Source organism: Apteryx mantelli, chromosome 5, assembly GCF_036417845.1.
Source record: "Apteryx mantelli isolate bAptMan1 chromosome 5, bAptMan1.hap1, whole genome shotgun sequence".
In the NCBI taxonomy this organism is placed as follows: domain Eukaryota; kingdom Metazoa; phylum Chordata; class Aves; order Apterygiformes; family Apterygidae; genus Apteryx; species Apteryx mantelli.
This window is the reverse complement of record NC_089982.1, coordinates 59,782,547-59,804,771: the sequence shown is the minus strand read 5'-3', so window position 1 is coordinate 59,804,771 and position 22,225 is coordinate 59,782,547. Positions and strand designations below refer to the sequence as shown.

The window sequence follows — 22,225 nt, the reverse complement described above, 5'->3', positions numbered from 1 at the left end:
AGAACCAGCAACTTCTACCTCCCACACTGCTGCCCCCAAAATTAGGCTCACTCTCTAGCATGAAATTCATGATGAATTCCAACATTTGTTGATTTCCCTAAATCATTTAAGTGGAATCTTTGAGATCTATTATCAAACATAATTTGTATTGCATTTTTATAGCAAGCCATCTGCATCTTCTGTTCTGGCAGAATCATGTAATAAATTATATGCAGGACTAACACTTTCTGTGATATGCAAAAAAAAGACAGCAAATAACAATGGCCTAGTTTGCAAGAAGATTCAGTTTCTGTGATCATCGTGGTAGAAGATAGGCAAACATTCCTTCGGCCTTCCTTCCAGCAGTATTAATGAAATTTCAGCTATTATGGCAGATCCAGTAAAAAATAGGGAGAGAAAATTTATTTTTCTGTATTTCAATTTGTTTTTATCCTGCTTATTCAGTAGGGAGGTAGCAAAAATAAAATAAAACTGAATAAATAAGGCAGAAGCTGCATGCATTGAGGTCGCAAGAGACACCAAGTTTAGTTAAATTTTCTTTAAGAAAATGTATTCATGCCAGTATTCCTCCCAGGCCCAGGCAAGAGCTTTCCTGATTTTAAAATGCTTAACTCAGTGAGCAAGATAAAGACATTGCATCAAATTGGACCTTGTGTAAGTATAAATTTGACTGAAACTTGAAACAATGATCTTATTTATGAGCAAACTCCACCAGAAAGAGACTCTCAGGGAAATTTACATAGAGAAAACTATTTCTTTGGCAGCTCTTGACTTCCTGACACCTTTTCTGACTCTTTTGTATCTTCTTTCTTTTGGCTGTTTCTCATAAAATCTGTCATTCCTATTTCAGGCCTTTTTTTTTTCTTTATTCTACTACTACTACTTTTTTTCCACTACTACTTTTTTCCTTTTTCTACTACTACTACTACTACTTTTTTCTACTTCTGCTACTAATTAATGTTAAGTTACTAAATCTTTCTTTTTATTTTAACTGTAAATTCTATTGATATTTGCTAGTTTTCAAAATCCTACCTCCTCCTTTCACAGGATTAAGTGGAGATTTTCTTTCATGATAGTAAACTCAAGATTGCAAATATGAACAGCATAAACTCAGAAAACAAAAGGCAAAGGCTTTTAATAATCCTGTGTTTCTGAGGACCTCAGGCACCTCAAACATTGCATCTTAATTTCAAGCTGAATTTCAACTCCAAGCCTCCTACTTTTAGTTTTCAAATGTTATTGTCACGCTTACTCTTCCAGGTCCTATTTGTTTCTAATCATGATCTCTCTTTACTACTCACCATCGAAGTTTCACAGACCTCTCAGTTAAACAAAATACTTCAGGTTATTGAGCTTTCAGTCTTTCCGGTCACATGCAATCCAGGAGTGGTTCCCAGCTCACAGGTGCAAGTACATGCCCTGTTGTTTTCCAGCTCTAACACAGCAATACCTAGGGGCATCCCATCACCTCTCTTAGCTTCCATTCCCACCTCTCCAGCACCCGCTTTTCTTGGAAAGAGAAAGAAGCTATATTTTTCTCTCACTGACTTCCCAGTGTAGACAACATATGGCCCAAAACTGTGAAGCAATCTGCTCAGAGTCTGGATGTATTCTCAGCTTTAACTTAGTGAAGTGTTTCATATGAAGCTTCCATGGAAAAGTTCTTTGCCCATTATTTTCAAAAGAATGGCTCTAGAGTGGTGTTAGAAGGCATAATATACTTAGAGAACAGCAATGTGAAAGTCTTACGACTTAGGATTGACTATATTGGCCCATCATGGCAATTACTCAGTCTATGACAACATTTTCGATGCTATGTATTTATTTTTATATCATTAATTTTCTGGAACTAAATCTCTAGTTCACATTTTCTTCATTTCAGACTTCATTTGAAACTTCTCTAAGTGGAGACTAGGTAAAAAAAATTTATACAGTAAAACCAATATAAGGTCTTCAAGTTTCAGCCCAAAGTAAATACATACTCAACATTCTAATTCCAAAATGGAAGTCTGGCACATTTCCATCTGTCACATGACTAGTTTTATATGTAAAGTGAAGATGTAAGTGGCGGCCCAGATGCTAGCAACTTAACTCCCTTTGTATATTTTATGTTGTTGACTTCATTCCCTGTCTATAAAATGGAAATAATAATGTTTCCTCACCTGACAGTGCTACTGTTCTGGTGAATTTTTTAACAATGTGTCTACATACACTGAAGCTATGTTAAGAGAAGGCATACAACTACTTCAGAGAGAACGAGAGGAAAAAATATAAAGCAGTACGAAAATCAAAATGGACAGCCTAATTTGGAAGGGGAGACACATGGAGAAAAAAAGGGGATACAGAGGATATCTTTGTCATTATTAGGCTTGGGCTTTGGAAATGGTGGGACAACCTACACAGCTGTTCTCCAGTTATACACCCTAGTGTAGCAATATCACGCACTGCTGCTGGGAAGCCCTCCTTCTTTCTCTCTCCATGCTATTTGGTGGTGCTTGTCAGCCAGCTGTTAGGAAAAGCATAGAGAGAGCACACCAGTTCATCTCACCTCCAGCCAGTGCAAGCCTGGTTCTATCAGCTTAGATTTTCATTTGTACAAAGGAAGAGGGGAACTAATCTGCATCTTCCTTTGCACATGCATATGTGGCTAACCATTACAAAGTCTTCTACCTGCAATTCTTTGCTGTATGTAAAAGGAAACATGAAACATAAAGACTTCTTCCCCACTAGAATAAATTAAATCTGTTCCCCTACTATACACTAGTGCTAATGCACTGCCATCTAGTGTACAAAATCAATATAACAGAGCAAAGAAAAAAGGTTTGCAATATGGCAGGTGAAATTCTGCCAGCTTCCATCAAATGCTTTTAATACCTATACATCTTATTTATAACATATCTGCATACATTATTAGTCATTTTTAATTAAGAAAATTCACATAAACCCTCTCTCTTATGGGCAACTCCTTGACATGATAGATTGCAATGACTTCCATTAGATTATACTGTTACATGTGAGACAGTCTCATCAGAGCTTTCACTCCCTCTAACTTCAATTGGAGCAACTTTTTTTAAAACTAAAAATGAAATTCTACAGTATTTAATGACAGGAATCTCTTGGTAGAAAAGTGTTTTTTTCTTAATTACCACATATTTTATTTCATATTTACAATTTCAAGTCTTCATTCTCTAACTTATGGTATACAGAAAGCAACACAACTTAACAGATGGACTGAAGGACCAGAAATCAGGCACTTTTGAGTTTCACCTCTGCACCTCTACTAGCTGAAGACTTGGTCTTATCTTTCAAGAATATTCCTGTCCACATAGCCATGACTTTCCACTGTTTTGCATCCTATACAATTATCTACAGTTGTTCAGTGGACAAGCAAAGGAGTCTACCTATTCTGCTTGGATTAATTTTGCACAGATGAAGTGGATTACACATAATATGAGCCAACAGAGAACACACATTATAATTTAAAAAAATTTGCAGAGCTGTTACAAAGATCAATTATAATGTATAAACACCTTTGTATTATTTATTGTTTCTACAACTTGTTCTAACCTCTAATTACTGCTATGCTAATCAAGGTTTTTAAGTAATCAAGTAACACTGTAGTCTGCTTCTTTCCAGAACTTTAGCAACACAGTGTTATATATTATTTGGCTGGTGCAGCTATTCCATATCATCCTCATCACAGCAAAACTTTATTTAGAACCGAAGCTATATCGATGGCTCTGAAAGTCCATATGGCAAGATTCTGTATCTTGGTTAAAATATGGTCATTTTTTTCTCCAGTAATGCTGTAGAAATACTGTTTATTTTGGCAACAAAAGAATAAAGAGAAAATAGATTTATGTGGCACTGAGTCTGCTTTTCTATCCAATAAGGACTGCAACATCATAATCTTAAAAAAGAAATATGCAGATAAAAATTCCTACTTAAATAGTAGAACTCAAAAAGAAGAATATACAAAAAGCAGAATTAGTTTAGCATAATTTTCTACATTTGATAACATAATTCTTATGTATTTGATGTAGGATTCAGCACTACATAAAATGATTACTAAATCAATATTTATATTTTGATAACTGTATATAGCCTAGATCTTTATTAAATCTTTGAAGAATGAAAAGGCCTCAAGAAGCTTTGAACCAAAATGCAACAAATAGTGTTTAGTTTACGTGAAATAATTTAGGAATTCTTTTTTATTACAAATAATATTATAAAACAAATTATTTCAACATTCTAATAATGGCCAAGGATCACTGACATATTTGTTTAACTATTTAAGAATGTATGAAATAATGACAATTTCATATGATATGGCAAGAAAATACTGAATTATATCAGTACAACTATTATAAATGTCAGAAAAAGGAGGTGAAGTATCTTGCCAAGTATACATAGCATGTCAATGACATAATCAGGAAAAATACTGATTAGTCTTTTCATAAAAAACTTTATTTATATGCCTCTCAAACCATCATAATATGGCTCAATTAGAATACTGAGCCATGATATCACAATCCAGTTAATGCCTTTTCTTTATATTTTTATATATATATATATACCCACATATATATATACCCACCCATATATATATAAATACATTTATTTGGAGAAGATACAAAGAAGGACAATAAAACCGATTATACATTTAATATATATGTGTGTATATATACAGAGAGAGTATATGTGGGTACATATATATTTTATATACGATATAGAGTGTTCTTGCTTTGAGAAATATTTGGAAATACCATGTTGCTGCATTGCTGCCATAGCTCCAATGATAGTCTTAGGAATGCTGAAAAGATAGCTGAAAACATTGAAGAATAGATACTAGGTTCCTGATTCACATGATCATACCTGAAATTCAGGCTTTTATTTTAAAAATAAAGTAAGTATCTGGCCCTAAAGGTTGCAAAAAAAAAAGCTTGAAGCTTATGGCATAGACATAACCAGAGTTATGGCATCAATTAGTGTGGAAAAGGGTCTGGAATAATAGTCCTAAAATAAGGAGGCTATCCTATGCAGATCACTGAGGTGCTAAATTCCAAGATCCACTGCTTCAAGGACACAACACCGACTGAGGAGGAAAGGAACAGGCTTGCTTTTCAACTTCCAGCAAGTGCTGGAAACCCTGTGGCTGCTGTTCCTCAGCAGAAAGTGCCCAGAGGGCTCTCTGCCTTCTCTGGAGGAGGAGCAGGAACCATCTCCACCACTCTCACAGAAGCAGAAGTATGGCCAAGTCAGAGAGGTTTGAACACAGAGCCATGTAAGTTCTATATCATATTTAATGTGGACATAAAGGGACAGACTGGTAAACACCACCAAGACGTCCAAACCTTCTATAAGTGGAAATAAAGATACCCATGCCCATCTACCCAATCCCACCATCACCACTAATGCCAATGGCAATACACTGTATCTTAGCATTTTATTGCCGATGCACAATGGAAAATATGGTGGACCTGTAGTCTTTAAACAAATCAATAAAAGGAAAAGAAGTTCTAATGCATCTTCTTTTTCTCTTTCCATTTGTTAGTTTTTCATGGTGGTGAATCACAGATGGCGTAAAAGACCTTCCAGCAACTGGAATACAATTAAAATTACAACATGACGAAGTCAAAATAGAGACTTCCCTCATGTGGCGTATATTCTGTAGTTAGCCATATGAGGTTTCTGACATTTTCCTATTAGACACTGGGTAGCTGGAGAAATCTGACGGGTTCAGGAATACCTTCATAGGAAGGTATGAATTAATGAGTCAATACTTACAGATAAATTAATATAAAACCAAGACAACCACAAAAAAAGTAATTCAGCATTGTTCACATTTGCTTTATGATTTTTTTTTAAGTTTTCTAAGCTACAAAAAAACCTGTTCACTGCATTTTCAGTTGCTATGTAAATTGATTCAGGCTATGCCAGGGGAAAAATATAGTGGCTGAAAAGCTCAAGCAAGAAAGTATCTGTCGCATTAAAGAAAGTCAACCCTGAAAAAAAATACCAAAATGGGGAATACCCTAAAGAAATCTAAGGTATTCTGACACATTTATTTGTAGAAGATATAAAGAAGGACAATAAAAATTATTATAGGTTTAAACAGTAGTGCTTTGCTAAATTTTTATGAGAGGAGCTAAAGAAAATGAACTTACGCCAGTAAGGAAGAGAAATAAAACAAGCATTATTCAAAATTATTTAAAAGCCTGATAATTTATCCAAACACCCCACCTCAGTTTGTCTTTCATCTCCTTTGACCAAGTCCTCAGTACGTATATATCATGACAATATTTTTACAATTCATAATGATACTACAAGAGAGGTAGGATCAAAATAATCATCATCCGATGAGGAAAATGTTCTTCCTCTTATTTCCAACAATTACTTGTAATTTTATATTGTGAATTTAAATGTAGTATTAGGCATTTAGAGTGAAGTATCTAGCAGTACATTACATCATAGCTACATGGGATCAACTCCCAGAGTCCTATCCAATAATAATTTTGAAAATCTTTTCAGAAACTTTCTTATCTGTGGCCTACCTGACGTTCCACGGTTTTGAATTTGGACCATAAAGTCCTGTAAGACTGCAAGAAAAAACTTTCTCCTGGCACATTTGTTTCAATTCTGACTGGAAGAAGGACACACAAAACTAAGTAAATGTGAAGTTAATTTTTTGAAACTTGTGATTTTCAGAATAATCGAATTTTATACCTCTCTAGAGTCTACTTAAATTATCTGCAACAGTTTAGTCTCCCTTTCCCAAGAACTGATTTCAAATAGCCAATGCTAAGGTAAATTACATCGTACAACAGAATCACACGATAATTTAGGAGGTCTGTAGTGCAACCCCCTGCTCAAAGCAGGCTCAGCTATGAGGTCAGACTAGGTTGCTCTGGCCAAGATCCATCGGGTCTTGGAAACCTCCAAGGATGCCACAACCTGCACAGCCTCACTACGCAACCTGTTCCAATGCTGGACTGCCCCAATGGTGCAAAAGTTTTTCCTTATATCAAGTTGGAACACGTGTAAGGGATTTGTAATCTTTTAAGAGAGAAAGCTGAGAGTTTTAAACAGCTACCACATGCAAAATTTGATAGTCTTTAATTTACTGATCTGCAGTCGAATGCCACATATCTTCTTGAATGGAAATGATGGCAACTCACTTTGAAATAGTAGCTTGAATTATGCTGTAACTTGTAATGCTATTACTATATTACTGCTTGATGAGTCAATAGGTTTTACCACTATTACCATCATACAGTAGTTTTGCTATTATTAACTGATGCAACTGTCCATATTACAGACTGAGAGCTAATTACTGCTAGCAATTAAGTGTACTTTGGTAAAAATGTCATAATTCTCCTATTGCTAAACCTCTAACATAACAACAGGATAAGGAAGAAGTGAAACAAGTGCAGCTTCTTTCCTGTCACGAAGATGGTGAGAAAAAGCAGATTTCTAAACCAGCAGGCTAAACTCAAATTCTTCTATCTCTACTGCTTGACTGGTATCTAAACTGCAGGTGGAAATTCTCACTGAATCTAGCTGAATTTTCTGAAAGTGTATTCAGAAATGTAAGCATTGATTTGGAGCTTAATTGTAGATTCATATTATTCTCAAATATGATTCCCATGTTTCTATTTTTAAAAACTATTTTTGCTAGTAGCCTTGCTACTGACTAAAAAAGGATAATCCCAATTCCAGAAAACATGTATTAAAAATAGAAAAAAAAGAAATCAGTGCATATTCTCAAACTTCAGAACATTACACTTTCTAAAAAGTGAAACTAAAAACCCCTACCAGCTCCTGCAAATATTTTGTGTATCATAAGCATGACAATATAGATAGGTCTGCATACAGTCACATGTCAGCAATAATGAGTAGTCATTAATAAAACATTTTTATGTAGTCTTAAATCAATTTTTTTTCTTTTTTTTTTTTTCAGGTTACCAGTTGCTTAGAACAGGAGGGTTTTTTTTCCCCTCTGTATTTTGCAGTTAAATATTAAGAATATTTAGATTAAAGATTACTATTAAAGTCACACCTCATTAGCAGCAGGACCCAAGATATAGAAACAGTGTGCCATATCACTGAATAAATATCATTTGCATTTAACTCTTGCCTTATCAGTGTTTTTGACCAAGAACCCCTACTTTTCCTGCTTTCATGCTTCAAAAAGTGTAAGTAACTGAGGTTTGTATTCAAAAAAAAAAAGTTCAAGGAGCTATTTCTTATTTATTTTCTGTTATAAAAAGTCTATGAAGTTGTAGAAAACAAACCTCAGTGTTTGCCCTGGAATTTTAAGGCCCTGATTCAGGAACCGACTCCAGCTCATGGTGCCCTGTCTCCCGCCCAGTCCCAGGCCCCGGCCCAGGCCCCGGCCCTGGCCCTGGCCCAGGCCGCCATCTCAGCCCCATCCAGGGCCCTGGGCCCCTGCCCTGCCATGTCACGGCAGTGTCGGCTCCAGCTCGGCCCCCGCCCGGCCACGGGCCTGATCCCGACCTGACCCCGGAGGTGCCTGGCAGTCCCCGGCCACCCTGCTCCCTCGCAGGCGGTGGGACGGGCCCTGGCTGCCAGGCCCGGCCCTGCCGCCATGGGGAGCCCCGCGGTGCCCTGGACAGCGCACCCCGGCTCCCCGGCCCACCTCGCCGAGAGGCCCGCACCTATGTTTGGCGGGGATGAACAACGCCAAGCTCTCTCCTGACTCTGTGCTGGACCCCTCAAATCAGAACAACGGAACTGTATTCGGAAGAGACCAAAACACGGACTTTCACAGATTGCACCAATCTTATTCAACATATCTGCAGCAACCGAACTGAGGAAGAAAATGCTGCCAGAATTCAGCCACCAAGGACTGTCCTATAATTCTGGGGAAGTAACATTTAGAAATGTTATATTCAGTTATTACCTCCCCAAAGACATACTGCAAGCCTGAAGAAATTTCACAGAAAAAAGAAAATGGTCAGAAATTGATGGTTTTGAGTTTTGACAACATTAAAAGAGTTAAATATGCATAGCTTTCTGAGGGATTGCTAACAGAAAGAGAAATTAAGCTCTACAAATACTAGGAAAGTAAATATTCCAAGCAGGATTATGAATTACAATAATTAGTCATAATTATATTCCTTACATATTTTTTGTTTATTGCTTTTTATTATGATAGTCATAAGGCATATACACCTATATGGAAGTTGGCAGTTTCTGCTCTGAAGAACTGATACTTTTAAACAGATAAGTCACCCAAGAAGGAAGATATGGTGTTTGACACAGAAATACTGGAAACCAGACAGGACAGACATAACCTCAACAGAACAATTGTCTCATTCTATCCTGCATCATAAATAATGGAATTTCCCTTTTTTTTCCCCTGAAGTACAAGCAGCTTCAGTAATACCGACCGCACTTTTATAAAGCTGTATACTGTTTTTTTTATTATCCCTTATTCCATCCTTCTATATTCCTAAACAATGGAAAGAGATAAAAATAGGTGCAAAGGCAAGTGTAGCCATACCTCCACTCTGTTTCTGATCAACTGAAAAACCACAGTAGGCATCAATAACGGAAACAGTAACAGAGCTGCCTGAAAAGGACAGTCCTGAGAAGTGACTGGCTGCAAATGGGTGACAGTAGGAAGAAAGGGAAAGAAAAGGCATTTATTAACAAAAACTAGCAAAAATGTTGTTTAGTTTTAGTCTTTCACCACTCTATTGTCTTCACGTTACATAAATTAAATTGTTGGCACTCTATTTTGCTGACTTGTTTTATCTGTCTTCTAACCCTTTTGTAGTTGATTTTCATATTATTTTGTATTCATGAGTTTGAATAAGAATGAAAGAACCTTGGATTAAGGACCAGAAGCATTAGAGAATACTTTTACATATGCATAATAGATATTTATTATTGCTCTGGAAATTTTGCAGGTATGATAGTTATTAACAGGGATTTAACTAACAGGCAGAAAAAATACCATCTGGTTTAAATAAACTGTTAGTAAGGGTCAAGTTATGACAGTAACATTTTAATTTATGTATATAACCAATATGCAATTTATGCAAATTTGTGATTTTAGAATTCTGGGCCTTAGTAAGATAAGTCATCTATAAAATATTTTTCTTTATATACAAATATTGGCACCACCTCTTTTATTATACTTATAAAGGATCAAACCTACATGCTGAATTAATAATACAAATATTTCATGGATATGAATTTTACAAGTTTCATGCTGTAGTTTTGCTTATCATTGGGTAAAGGAAGGAAAGAATAGGTAGATTTCTCTCTGGCTTTTGGATATTAAAGGTATTGGGAATCTAAACATTTCAAAACCTTTAACTAAGTCCACGCTTTTTCACTGAAACACTAAACATATTTGAAAATGAAATCAAACATTCCTGTCCTGTCGATAATGCATATTAGTTTAGGTACAGGGCCAAGCGAATACCAGTATCAGACTTCCGTTCTGAATATGTCCTGCATCCAGCCAGCTCGGAATAGGGCAAATAAAGAGCTCACACAAGCATGCCTTCAGACCCTCAGGTTCTGAAGCAAAGGGGGAATTAAGGCAATTAGCTAAACAAAAAGACAAAGGGAGGAAAAATGCAAAACACGAGAGGGAGGAAAGAACGATAGAAAAATAGAAAAAAAGATGAAACAACTAAAGATCTCTGTGGGAGAGGAAAAACTTGGATTTCTCCTACTTTTAATAGATGATATAGTACTTGCTGAGCCTGCTTATGTTTTTTTACAGACAGCTTGTCACCACAAAGTAGATAATGAAATCAAGATATGGAAGAATGAATTCATCTTCCAAAGGAAAATTCTTCCCCTCAGGAAGTTCTTTTATGTTAGTAAATTGTTTATTCATGGGGTAGGATAAGAATACCTTATGTCTGACCATTTAAAATCATACTGAAGAGTAATATGGCATGTATTTGCTTTAACTCTTTCCCATCTTAAACTGCAATTATCAGATAAAAAAGATGCAGACATTTTATTAGTAATATAACATAAAATTGGATAAAGAAGGGGGTTTGCTAACTTTACTGGTTAAAAAAAAGTTTAGATTATAAGTAATGGTGCCAACTTGTAGATGCACGAATACTACTAACCACATACGTATACATGTTACACTTAACCATGCATATAAGCATGCATGAATTAGAATTTGGACATTATTCTCCTCCTATTATTTAACAGAAGAGCTTCACAGATATCTGAGAAATATATAGAATATTGACTAGTAAAAGCCTTTGGAATGGTAGTACACTTTTAATAACTCAGAACGTGCCACGCAGTCAAAGAAATGATAACTTCCATATAATACACTGACATAGTCATAATCCTTACAAGAACTTATAACCGTTTCTGTGTAATAAAATATGAAACAATTTCACTGGTAACTTAAGTTGTAGGAATTTGTTTACAACAAAATGCAAGTCCCTGAGCATCAATTCATCTCTCTTTGGGAATATTTGTTAATACTACTAAAAAGTAAAAACTAATGAGGATGAAAGAGAAAAAGATAAAAATGCACCTGAAGATTATTGTTGTTTGCTTATATATATATATAAAAAACTCTCTGATTTCACTCCTGAATCATATATCTTTGTGCTAATGCCATGTAAAGAGAACATCTCTATATGAATTATGTACAATAGGACGGAATCTATGTTGTGCAAACATGGAATGTTTAATTTCATTTAAAAAATTCATGAAAGGTCTTGATTTCTCTCTTCACTTTCTCAACCCTCTCCTTCTCCCCCAAAACCGATGTTCAGTGTATCTACTTCGATGCATTAGTTATTCTTCTTGCATGTACCTGCATTTGTGATTGAATTGTCATCTCTGGATTGAGTTACAGTATTTTTAAAGACTGTGTTGTAGGATCCCCTTCAAAAGGAAGTTTTATTAATGTGTTTTATAATCCATTATAGTTTTCTTTATTCACTAAGTACATGTCATTTGGAACAAAACAGGTCAGGCACACGGTACATGGCTCAAGTGCTCTGAAGTTGCTATAAACCTGACACACACACCGCCCTGAGGCAGTGGCAGTCCTCCGGAGGCGCTCGTTCCCATCTGTGCATCCTTTGCTCAGAGCCCTACCATAGGGTTTGGGCATATGGGGAACAATGAGAAAGGGAATAATTGAATTTTGACCCAGTTTCTCTCAGCTGCAAAATGTTGATGAAGGAACCATTGCACCACCTATAACTGAGAGCAGTCCTGACACTGCTTATGGCCAGGCAGGCCTCTATAGAGCAAAGAATGAGTAAAGGTACAGCTCCCAAACCCTGAATCTTGTTTTGAGCATACTTTGGGCAAGACAGTACTAAGATAGTACTGGAATTACTACTGTAATTCCATAAAGAAGAAATCATATTTGCAAAAACATTTTTAAAGCATTGTATTAATCTCTTTGCTAGAAATATGGAACTCTCATTAACATCACTGTGACATATTTTATGTGTGGTAAAGTCCTGAAAATATTTAGAGATGTGATGATATGAATATAGTGCTACCTAGCAGTAAGATGTACTCTTTCATTCAAATGTCTCCTGAAACTAATTTGTCAAACTGTGACATAATTTTTGTTACCACATTCTGATAAAACACAATTGTAGATGGCATGGCATTAATTTCTACAAATGCCATGAAAATTGCAAATCATCACTGCTTGCCTCCTGCCAGGAATATGCGTACTAGAAACAATTATGAAAACAAATAATTACTCATGTAATTTGAATTTCACTTTTATGTGAAAGACTAGTCCAAGACTATTTGCTGATTCAGTCCCAATGAAGGTCTATCTTGCAGCTGTTAATGGGACTTGAGTGTGAATTTCAAAATCATTGAATAATCCTGAATGCTTATGAGAGACAAAAGCTAAATGCACAAGGGCCATATTTGTTTAATTAAAAAGTCAAGTCTACAAAGTATTTGTACAGCAAAGTACTTAAACTATGCTAACAATGATCATCTCAGTTTAAACATAGAGCTTTCCCCCCCACAACATTTACTCAATGTATGAATTTCAACCAGACTATAAATGAATACCTCTTCTCAAAAAGAATACACAGCTTTATCAAGCTGGAGTGAACGACTTCCCCAGGAAATCCATCATAAAGCATTTCATTTGCTAAAACAAAATTAAATTTCCCTGATAATTTTCTACGGATTTTCCACTGGACTTGGCTTAGTTTATAGAAGAACATGATTTTAGAGTGCCACTGGTATTACTGCTGCTTTAAGAAACAAAGACTTCATCATCAGAAACGAAATAAAGTCATCCTCAGATATAAAATTATCAAGCTCTGCTTGCATTGTCAGGATGTTACCTGCTAGAATGACTCCAGCTTTTTTCAACAATTATACCAAGTCAAATAACCACCAACCAAATAACCAGTCTGTGATGTGGTAAAGCTCTCTTGACAGGATCATGACCAGTTTAACTTTGTGGACTTCTGGCATGACTCTGGCAGTGGAGTATCCAAAACTGGCGGTAGGAAAGGAGGGGAAGTCCAGAGCACAGCCATGCTATTCACTTCTCTTATAGGAACAGCCAGGATCAGATCTGCCTAGTTGCTGAGGCAACACAGAGCAATACTAAGGTGGCAGTGAGCTACACCAGGCCCCACACCGGTTTTGAGCAGTTCAGGAGGGAAAAGGATGCATATGTGCTTATATATATCTCCTTCTTTCTCCATTTAAGTATTTGACTCAGCAAAGATATAGCCCTCAACCTGGGAAGTCACGAAAATACAACTGATTACTTCTAGTTGCTTTGTTCAGGCCATGCTAGTGTTGAGCTTATTCCGGGAGAAGGCTTTTCTTTTTACCACTTTAGTTTTTCCTCATGCCCCTATCATTTTAATATCTTTGAGAGCTGCCTGACCAGTTTCACTTTTTCTGCTTCTGGAGACCTATGCTTAAATATGCAGCTGTGTCAGAAAGAGGATGTGTGTGCATTGATGAACCCTCCCCTTTGTGTAGTGCTTACTAAACTTCTGTTCATCACACAAATTCTCAACACAGTATACTTAATTTGGTATTTGCTGCAAAGTAGAAAATCAGCAGGGAAATATTAGCCATACTGCACTGAGAAAACAAATATATTGTGAAAGATCATTTATCATTAGAAATTTTTGTTTTAATTTTAAATCATGCAGCTGGAACAGTATTATAAGAAAAATTGCTTTGTTCACATAAATTCTGTGCTTGAGCAGCAGGTAACTAGAAGTTCACATTGACAATAAAATAAACCATGATTTGCTTATCCCGCTGTGCAAAAGTTTTCCTGCGAGTACTGTCATAAATCCTTGAAAATGTAGAAGTGATGTGACACCAAGAAGCAGTTTTCCTGCAAAATGATGTTACTGATCCAGCAAAGCCAGCTTCTCCAGCACTGTAACCTTGCTCCCAAGTCATCCACATGAAGTACAAGTCTGTAATAGTATCAAAACCAGTATGTTCCCATTTTCCAATATCAGAAGTAAAAACTGTTTGTATCAAGGTGCATATTGCTTATCTAATATTGATCCTGGTATCTAATATCCAATGACAGCCAGTTTTCTCAGTTAATCTGTAACTTTATTTTTAAAATATTGTACAACAGTTCCACTCCCTATCTCCAAACATTAAAGTGTCTGTAAAGTGGTTAAAAATATAACTTTATTGCAAGAAGTGCAAAAACTGGATATAACTATTAAAATCTGATCACAGTCAGATCAGATTTATTGAGTCTTACTTATTTCTATAGTTTCCTATAAAATAGTTTCCACTGCAGCAGTGTCTGTACGCTTCCTGTAGAGGAGGTTGTTTTCATTATTTCTTTATTAATATTATTAAAATGCTGGATTTGTTCTTTTTTTATTGTCACATTTTTTGAAATCAACATCTTAAATCAAGTCCCTTGGTTGAAATGATGAGTAGAAATGATGTCTTAGAATACTGATTTCAATAATTTATATTATTTCATTTTATGTCAAGTAGTTGTATAAGAAAAATATTCCCATATTAGTAATTTATGACTGTATACTTTGATTTATCCCTTTACATTCAAGGATATATATTTTAGAGGAATGACAAGATAAAGAGTAGGTTATTATTTATTTATTTTTAACTATGTTAGAGTTGAACTGGAATCACAAGGCAGAATATTCTAAAGCTGTCTTGTGTTTATTTTCCAAACTTAACAGGACTAATAAACATGGCTACCTGCAAAATCACTCTTTTAAAGTGCTTTGCACAACAGTCCTACCAGAAACAACATTCCTACATCCTGATACTGTCAGAGATTTAAAGCTTTTCTACGTCGTGCTTGTGATACAGGCAGACATCAAGGGTTAAATCAGTACCACCAAAAGTTCATACTCTAATCTCTGAGCCTGTGACTCAGGCTCAAAGTGAAGTGTCAAACTTCTCCTTATATTCCACAGAGGAGCAATAGCCTTACTTTACTTTTACTTCTGTTTTAGTCTCCTTTCTTTTCTCATCCTACTGATACACTTTTTTTAAAAAAGTGGAATAAATAAAAAAAAAAATACAACAACCTCATCTCACAGACACTCTTAGTAGCAAAAACATCACCAAGTAAGAAATGATGGAGAGCAGTTTGGAATTAATTGTCACAGAAACCTGCATAGGATGGCTCTCATACCACCACTCTGCGGCTGCAGAACAGCAACCCAGCTGTGTTGCAGCATCTGCCAACCTACCATTCCCTTGCTATCCCCTGGGATGTTGAACTGGATTTGGCACTTATAGAGCAACTAACATCTCAAAGCATTTTACCTACATGTTTTTTCCTCATTTCACATGTCACTTTCTGTTTTTTTCTCGCTTTTATCACCAAAAAAATGAAACATTTTTTTTAAACAGAATACCATATTGTTTCCTAAAAGTTCATTGCTTCCAACTGCTTATTCCCCACTGATTATGAAATTGTTATCGGTTGTTTAGGATGATTTCCACAGCAACCAAAGTAATCTCAGAGAGTGCTATGAGTTTGGGTGGAAAATAAGCACCATAAACTCATGCAAAAGTTACCCGTTACAAACAAAAAAAGGAGACAAGAAAACAGAAAATGTTACATGTGAAACAGCAATGTCAAAGCAGAATACATGTCAAAGTTTTTTTCATGGAATATTACTGCATTCTTCTTACAATAAACATGCCAGTTCAGAACAGAAAGCTTCCAGCTGAGCATCATGCTCTCAACACCCATAAGTCAGATTGCATAGCAGATGTTAAATGTGAAATCCATTAAGACCAATTAGATTCTACAGAAGAAAAAAAAGTAATAGCACACGCAGGCAGTCCTGTATTATACAACAGTACTGAGAGACACAGTAAACCACAACAGACAGAAGAGCTTAAAAGTGTAAATTTTACCCTTTCTTCATGAAGTGACCCACTCACGGATCTGTTGAGCTGCCTGCAGTCACAGGAAGCAAGGAGGGACTCTGGCCTCCTCTTTCCAGCTAGAGGCAGCTTTTGTGAGACAGTCATAAGGCCATCCTCTACTGCGCACCATAAGGTGGTCCTGTACGGCAGCTTGAAATGGTAATGCAGCAAAAGAGTTGGAGTCTGTTTCCCAAACTGCATGTGCATTTACTATCGCATTAACTGAACCAAGTCACCCTGACACGTGCTAAGGTGAGAGGTTTGGTAGCTCAGAGATCTCCAATAGCAGTCAGGCTCCACGCGAGTGTGGCTTGGAGCCAACACATCAGGAAAAAGAGGGAAAAAAAAGTGGTATGCTCTAGTAGAGCCTTTGCAATACCAACATAAAGAGTTACTCTTTTATCAACCATTAACAGATAGGATTTGTAATAGTCACATGGAGCAGATCTGTCGAGCACTTTTCAGCGCTAAGCCAAGCTAAATTCTAGCCGTGTAGTAATTGTGTAGATAAATGAAGCAGTCACTGCATACTAGATAGCTTGCACACCACTGGGGGCAAAGAACCTAATTTTTAATAGGAATTATGCAAACTAAAAAGGAATGTCTGTCTCAGTACTTGTCAGGACACGTTGCCAAAGGCTGAAGTATTATTTCCTGCTACGCAGTGTCAAACAACGTCTGGTTCTTGAATCAGAATTAGTCTGCAACAACTAATCCATCTCTGGATATTAAGCAATTTATAAATTAAATAGATGCATACATAGTATCCAAGATGAATTTGATCTGCAGCAACATTTAAGAAAATTAAGTAATTCCCATTTTAAAAAAAAGTGGTAGACAGTCATTATACCTAGCAAAGTTAGGGATATATTAGGAACAGACTTGAAATCTATTTCACAAAATATAGATTAATGGCCACCTTTAACCTTCAGACATTCCTCAGCAGCTTTCAATGAGAAACTCATTCAGCTACTCATGACCTAAGGAAATGGGTGAAACAAACACATCTTAATATATTTTTTCAGTCACTTTGCAACCTACTGTTACTAGAATATGGTTAAAGTTGTACACAAGTCCTTAGGAACAATGGTCAAAAAGAAGCCTGTGTGCCCGCTACATAATTATTGACCAACAACTAACAGTTTCTTGCTGAGGATGTTCATGCTGTGAATAACAAATGCAAATGCAGCTATAAGGTTTTTTTACAGTGTAACAGAAAACTAGGTAGGTTTCTTCTTGGCTGGCACCAATTAATTATCAGGTACCAGCAACACCAGAATAGCCCTCACGAAGTTTTTTGTTCTGATATTTTTGTCTGTAGGGCACAGGGCTGGGTTGAACCTTCTCTGAAAGAGCTCTGGAAATCAGCCACCTGCTAACAGACACTGCCTTATCTTCGGGGTTCCTGGGGAAATGTGGCTGAGGAACAACTTGAGGAATGCCTGCTCTTCTCTTTGGGTATCAAGTTCTGTCAAGGGGTGAAGAAAGGAATATAGTCCTGCCAAATGCTGTTGGAAAGTCTAGAGCCAGTTAACCTGACTAATCTTTCCACCCCTGGTACAGAGCACTAAGGAAGGCTTCCAAGGTTAGCTGCCCCTCTGATGGATTCTTGTGCAGAAGTCAAGCAAAGCTACAGCAGGCATCCAATCAGTCTGGGGCATTTAATAAAAAAGTATTGTTTTATCAAAGGTCTCCATCAATTTGACATTTAGTCAATTAAAAAAAATAGACTAAAGCATTATTTCAGGCATTGAGCTTTGCCTTTGCCTTTGTTTCTCTTCCTGTTTTGGTGATTTTGTAAGTTTTCTCTCCATTTTGCTGTATTTCAGAAAAAATTATCTAATTATACAAAAAAAGTATGAAATCACATTAAATAAAAGGTTGCCAAATGTGTGGCTAAGCAAACAAAATTAAAATATGCTTCCCTTTTTTACAACCTACTTTTAGCTGAGCCCTTTTTTGCACTCATAAGTAAAAACAAAACAACAAAAATATCTGGCAAAAATAAAAGTTTTCAGCTAACTGTATCAAATTGAGTAATTAACTATCTGTTTTACTTTTCATATCATAGTAAGCTGGAAGACTAAAATCAAAACAAAAATCATGGTGTAAAATATCCAGTTCATCCCTGGCGTAATTCCACATAGATCAGCGGTATTACACCAGGGATTAATTTGGAACACTGATCTGATTTATAGCACTGCTCTATAGAGCAACCTGATCATAGTACAAAAAAACAAATCAAACCTTATGAGTACCACGAACGCACACCATTATGCACCTAAAAATCTATTTCTGCAAAAAGAGAACAAGCTATTTCACATACTCCTTGATAATAAGGAATTTCTACTGTTTTGGAAATCAGTAAGTCCATTTTTCTCAGAAAGGGCATTTAAAAAATTATGTAAAATACTTGATAAAGTCCATCCAGAAAAGCGAAATGCTCTCCTACAACTCCGTTTTTACATTTCTTAATTAAATATGACATGCTTGACAGGTTATGCAGTTAATCTTCAAAAACTGTTTTATTATAGTTTTGAAGATTGTATTTAAAATACTTAATTCTGTTCAGCAAAGGGTGCTCACCACCCCCCCTAATATACTGCAGTGTAAGCTGTTCAATTAATTTCTCCTCTGACAAGAGAGCTGGTCGCATCTCCCTCCTCTGTTAAATACTGTGCCTAGATACAGTTCTGAACACAAAACAGGTTGCTTCTGTTTAACTCCAGTACTGGTGAAGTTAGAGGCTGTATCTCCCACCACACCACGGAGGCAGAGAGATGCTTCACAAAACCATCCCTGCCGCGCTCAGGTAATGCAAGAGCACGCAAACGCAGGAGGAAAAAAACTGAACAGAAAACGATTCTCTCTTCCAAAGGCTTACTCAACTCTGCAAGCATATTACAGAGATTTAAGGCTACCTGTGTCTTTTAAAGACAAATCTCTGCCAATGGCTGGTGTTTTCACCCAGCTGCGGTTTTACTGGTCCGAAACCACTCTCTGACCCAGGTCCTACATAGGAAGGCACTTTGTGGGACTGAAACTTGGCATCCGTCATCACCTGATTTTCCTATTTGCGAGTGACCTGAAACCTTTGAGGTTATGCACAGCCAACTGGCAGTTACTTAAGAGCTGTATACATGCTACGGGGGGGGGGGGGGGGGGGGTTGTTTTTCGTTTGAGACAGACCCTTCCACGCTCCTCGGAAAGCTGGCTCTCCCCTCACCGCAAGCGACCCCCGATGCAGCGTGCTCACCCCGCCGCTAATGGGAACGGAAGGAAACGTAGCGATAAAATATTAAAGCGCTTCCTCGCTCCCGGCTCCGCGCCGCAACCTCGCGGAGCGGCGCTCGGGCGGAGCGGCGCCAGTGCCGGCTGAGCCCGCGCCCCGCCGCGCTCCGCGCCCCGCCGCGGCACCGGCGGCAGCAGCCCCGGGCGTGCGGGAGCTGCTGCCCTCCGCTGCCCTCCCCTCCCCCGCCGCACTTCGGAGGGGGGAACTCGCAGCCCTGTCTGCCCCCCCCCCCAAAAAAAAAGCAGAGAATAAAATCAGAAGTGTTGGGGTGAGGGCGCCAATCTCCCTCGAGCTACACGTTGGTCTGGGCCGGGGGCTGCAGATGTGTTTTTAACTCAGCGCTCCCCCCGGGGGAGGTCCGGGCCGGCCTGCCCGCCGCCGGGTGAGCTGGGGCGGCGGGGCGCGGGGCAGCACTTACTGAAGAAGATGTACTCGGTGTAGCTGCTCCAGATCTTGTCTTCCCGGTACTGGTTGATGAAGGCGGCGGTGCCGGTGGAGTTGCAAGCCACCATGTGGAAGCCCGCCTCGGAGAGCCGGTCGAAGGCTTGCTCCAGGTAGGTGAATTTGAGGTAGAAGCGGGAGGTGTACTTCTCGGGGGGGCGGTCGGGGTCCCGGCTCTCGTTGAGCGTCTCGCCGAAGACCTCCTTGGCCAGGGCGATCCTGCCGCACACCATGATGCGGGCGACGCGGCGGAACTTGGCGTCCGCCTGGTTGTCCCGCACCGTGGTGTAGGAGCCGCGGTAGCCCACGGTGAGGAAGCCCGAGCGCTTATCCAGCGCCGCCCCCGCCGCCCGCTGCAGCCGGTCGCTGCTGCCCTGCGAGTTGCTGTCCTCCAGGTCGCTCTGGCAGCCCTCGTCGTTGAGCGAGCTTTGCTTGGTGACCTTGGGCGACAGCAGCTTGACCAGGTCGCCCAGCTGGAAGTACTCGGCCTCCCGCAGGAGCCGCTCCTTCTCCGGGAAGTGCTCGGGCAGCGCCAGCTGCTTGTCCCGCAGGTAATCCAGCACGTACCTGAAGAGGAAGCCGTCGCGGTCGATGAAGAAGCGCGCCCGGCTGTCCCTGGGCAGCTGGCGGGCGGCGGCCGGGCCGCCCCGGCAGGGCGAGAACATGGTGGCCAGCGTGCTGTCCGGGACGCTGAGCAGCGTGGAGTGCCTCGTCACGTACACCTGGCCGCCCACGTTCAGCTCCACCACCTCGGGGAACGGCGAGCCCGACGGCCCCGACACCATGTCGCTGATGGGCAGGATGCTGCCGCCCGCCTCCTTCAAAGCCATGGCTGCGAGCGGGCGGCCGCGAAGGAGGGTCTCCCTCCTAAGAAAGGCGGCCTCCCTCCCTCCCCTCCACCCCCCCCTCCCCTCCTCCTTCCCCCGCCGCCCGGCGCGCCCGGAAGCGCCTGGACGGAGCCGCCGCTCCCGCCGCCCTCCGGCTCCGCGGCGGGGCGGCACGGCACGGGAACAGCACGGGACGGCCCCGGGCCGGGCGGCGGGGCGCGGCGCCGGCCCCCGCCTGCCCGGCGCCCCGCGGGGAGCCCCGGAGCGCCCCCTCCCTGCCCCGCCGGGCGCCCGGCGGCGGCGGCCGCGGCGGCGGGACGCGCTCGCCGCTGCCCCGCCTCGCCCTGCGCGCGGCCGCCGCGAGTGCCCGGCCCCGTGCTCCGCCCGAAGGCGGCGGCGGCGGCGGCGGACGCGGGGCGCGGGGGGCGCGGGGCCGTGCTGCCACTTGGCAAAGCGCTGCCGCGCTGCCAGGCGCAGCCCGGGGAGAACCGAGCCCCCGCCGCGGCTCCTCCCCTTCGCCTCGGTGGGTGGCTTTTGTTTTGGTTTGGGCCCCCCCCAAATCTCTCAGCCGCCCCCAAATCTCTCTGCCTCCCGTACGCTGTGGCGCCACTCGGCGCTTGCGGAATTTTACAGCGGGAATGAGGGTAGTCCGTCAAAGAGGAGCATCCAGCAGGATGCGCGTGACAGCGTTTTTCACCGCCTGCACTACCCCAGCGTGTCTTTCCCGAAAGGAAAGGGGGGAATTTAACTGACGGCATGAAAGAAGCCGGTATTCAGCTGGCCTGGTGGTACAAATCTAACAGGCCTCTCTGGGGCGCAGATGCTGTATTTGGCGTTGTGCTGCTTCGCAGGCGCATCACACCGGGGTCCTGGTTTTCAGAGCGCTGCGGCAGAAGCTTAGCATGCTCTCTAGCTCGACAGTGCAATTGGGGTGATTCAGAGCAGAAAGGAAAGTCAGCTGCCGTTAGGATCCAGGTGCCAAACACAGATTTCAATTTGGAACACGCTGCCATCTGGATTGTTGGCACTGTCACAACTAAATTTGTACTCTGTTTAAACAGTAGACTTTTTCAATTTTTATTTATTTATTTTTTAGTTGGAGCCAAACTCACCTGCATCCAGATTTCTGATGCATGTACTATCAGTCTGTCTTCCTAAAATTTATTAGAGCACAGATTTGTGCCTATGAATTGAAAGAGATATGTACAATTCCTCTTGCTGGTAGAAACTGAGGCCTAAAACTGGC

The 22,225-nt window shown here is 40.0% G+C and overlaps 1 protein-coding gene across 1 annotated transcript in view; it reads right to left on the bottom strand.

The window, feature by feature from the left end:
- The window catches only part of KCTD8 (potassium channel tetramerization domain containing 8), a 104,149-nt gene extending 83,167 nt beyond the window's left edge, over positions 1–20,982 (bottom strand). The window contains exon 1 of the mRNA XM_013949441.2: positions 20,130–20,982. Coding sequence (XP_013804895.2) covers positions 20,130–20,982 — 853 coding nt within the window. The remainder of the gene's footprint in view (positions 1–20,129) is intronic.
- Between the last annotated feature and the right edge of the window lie 1,243 nt (positions 20,983–22,225).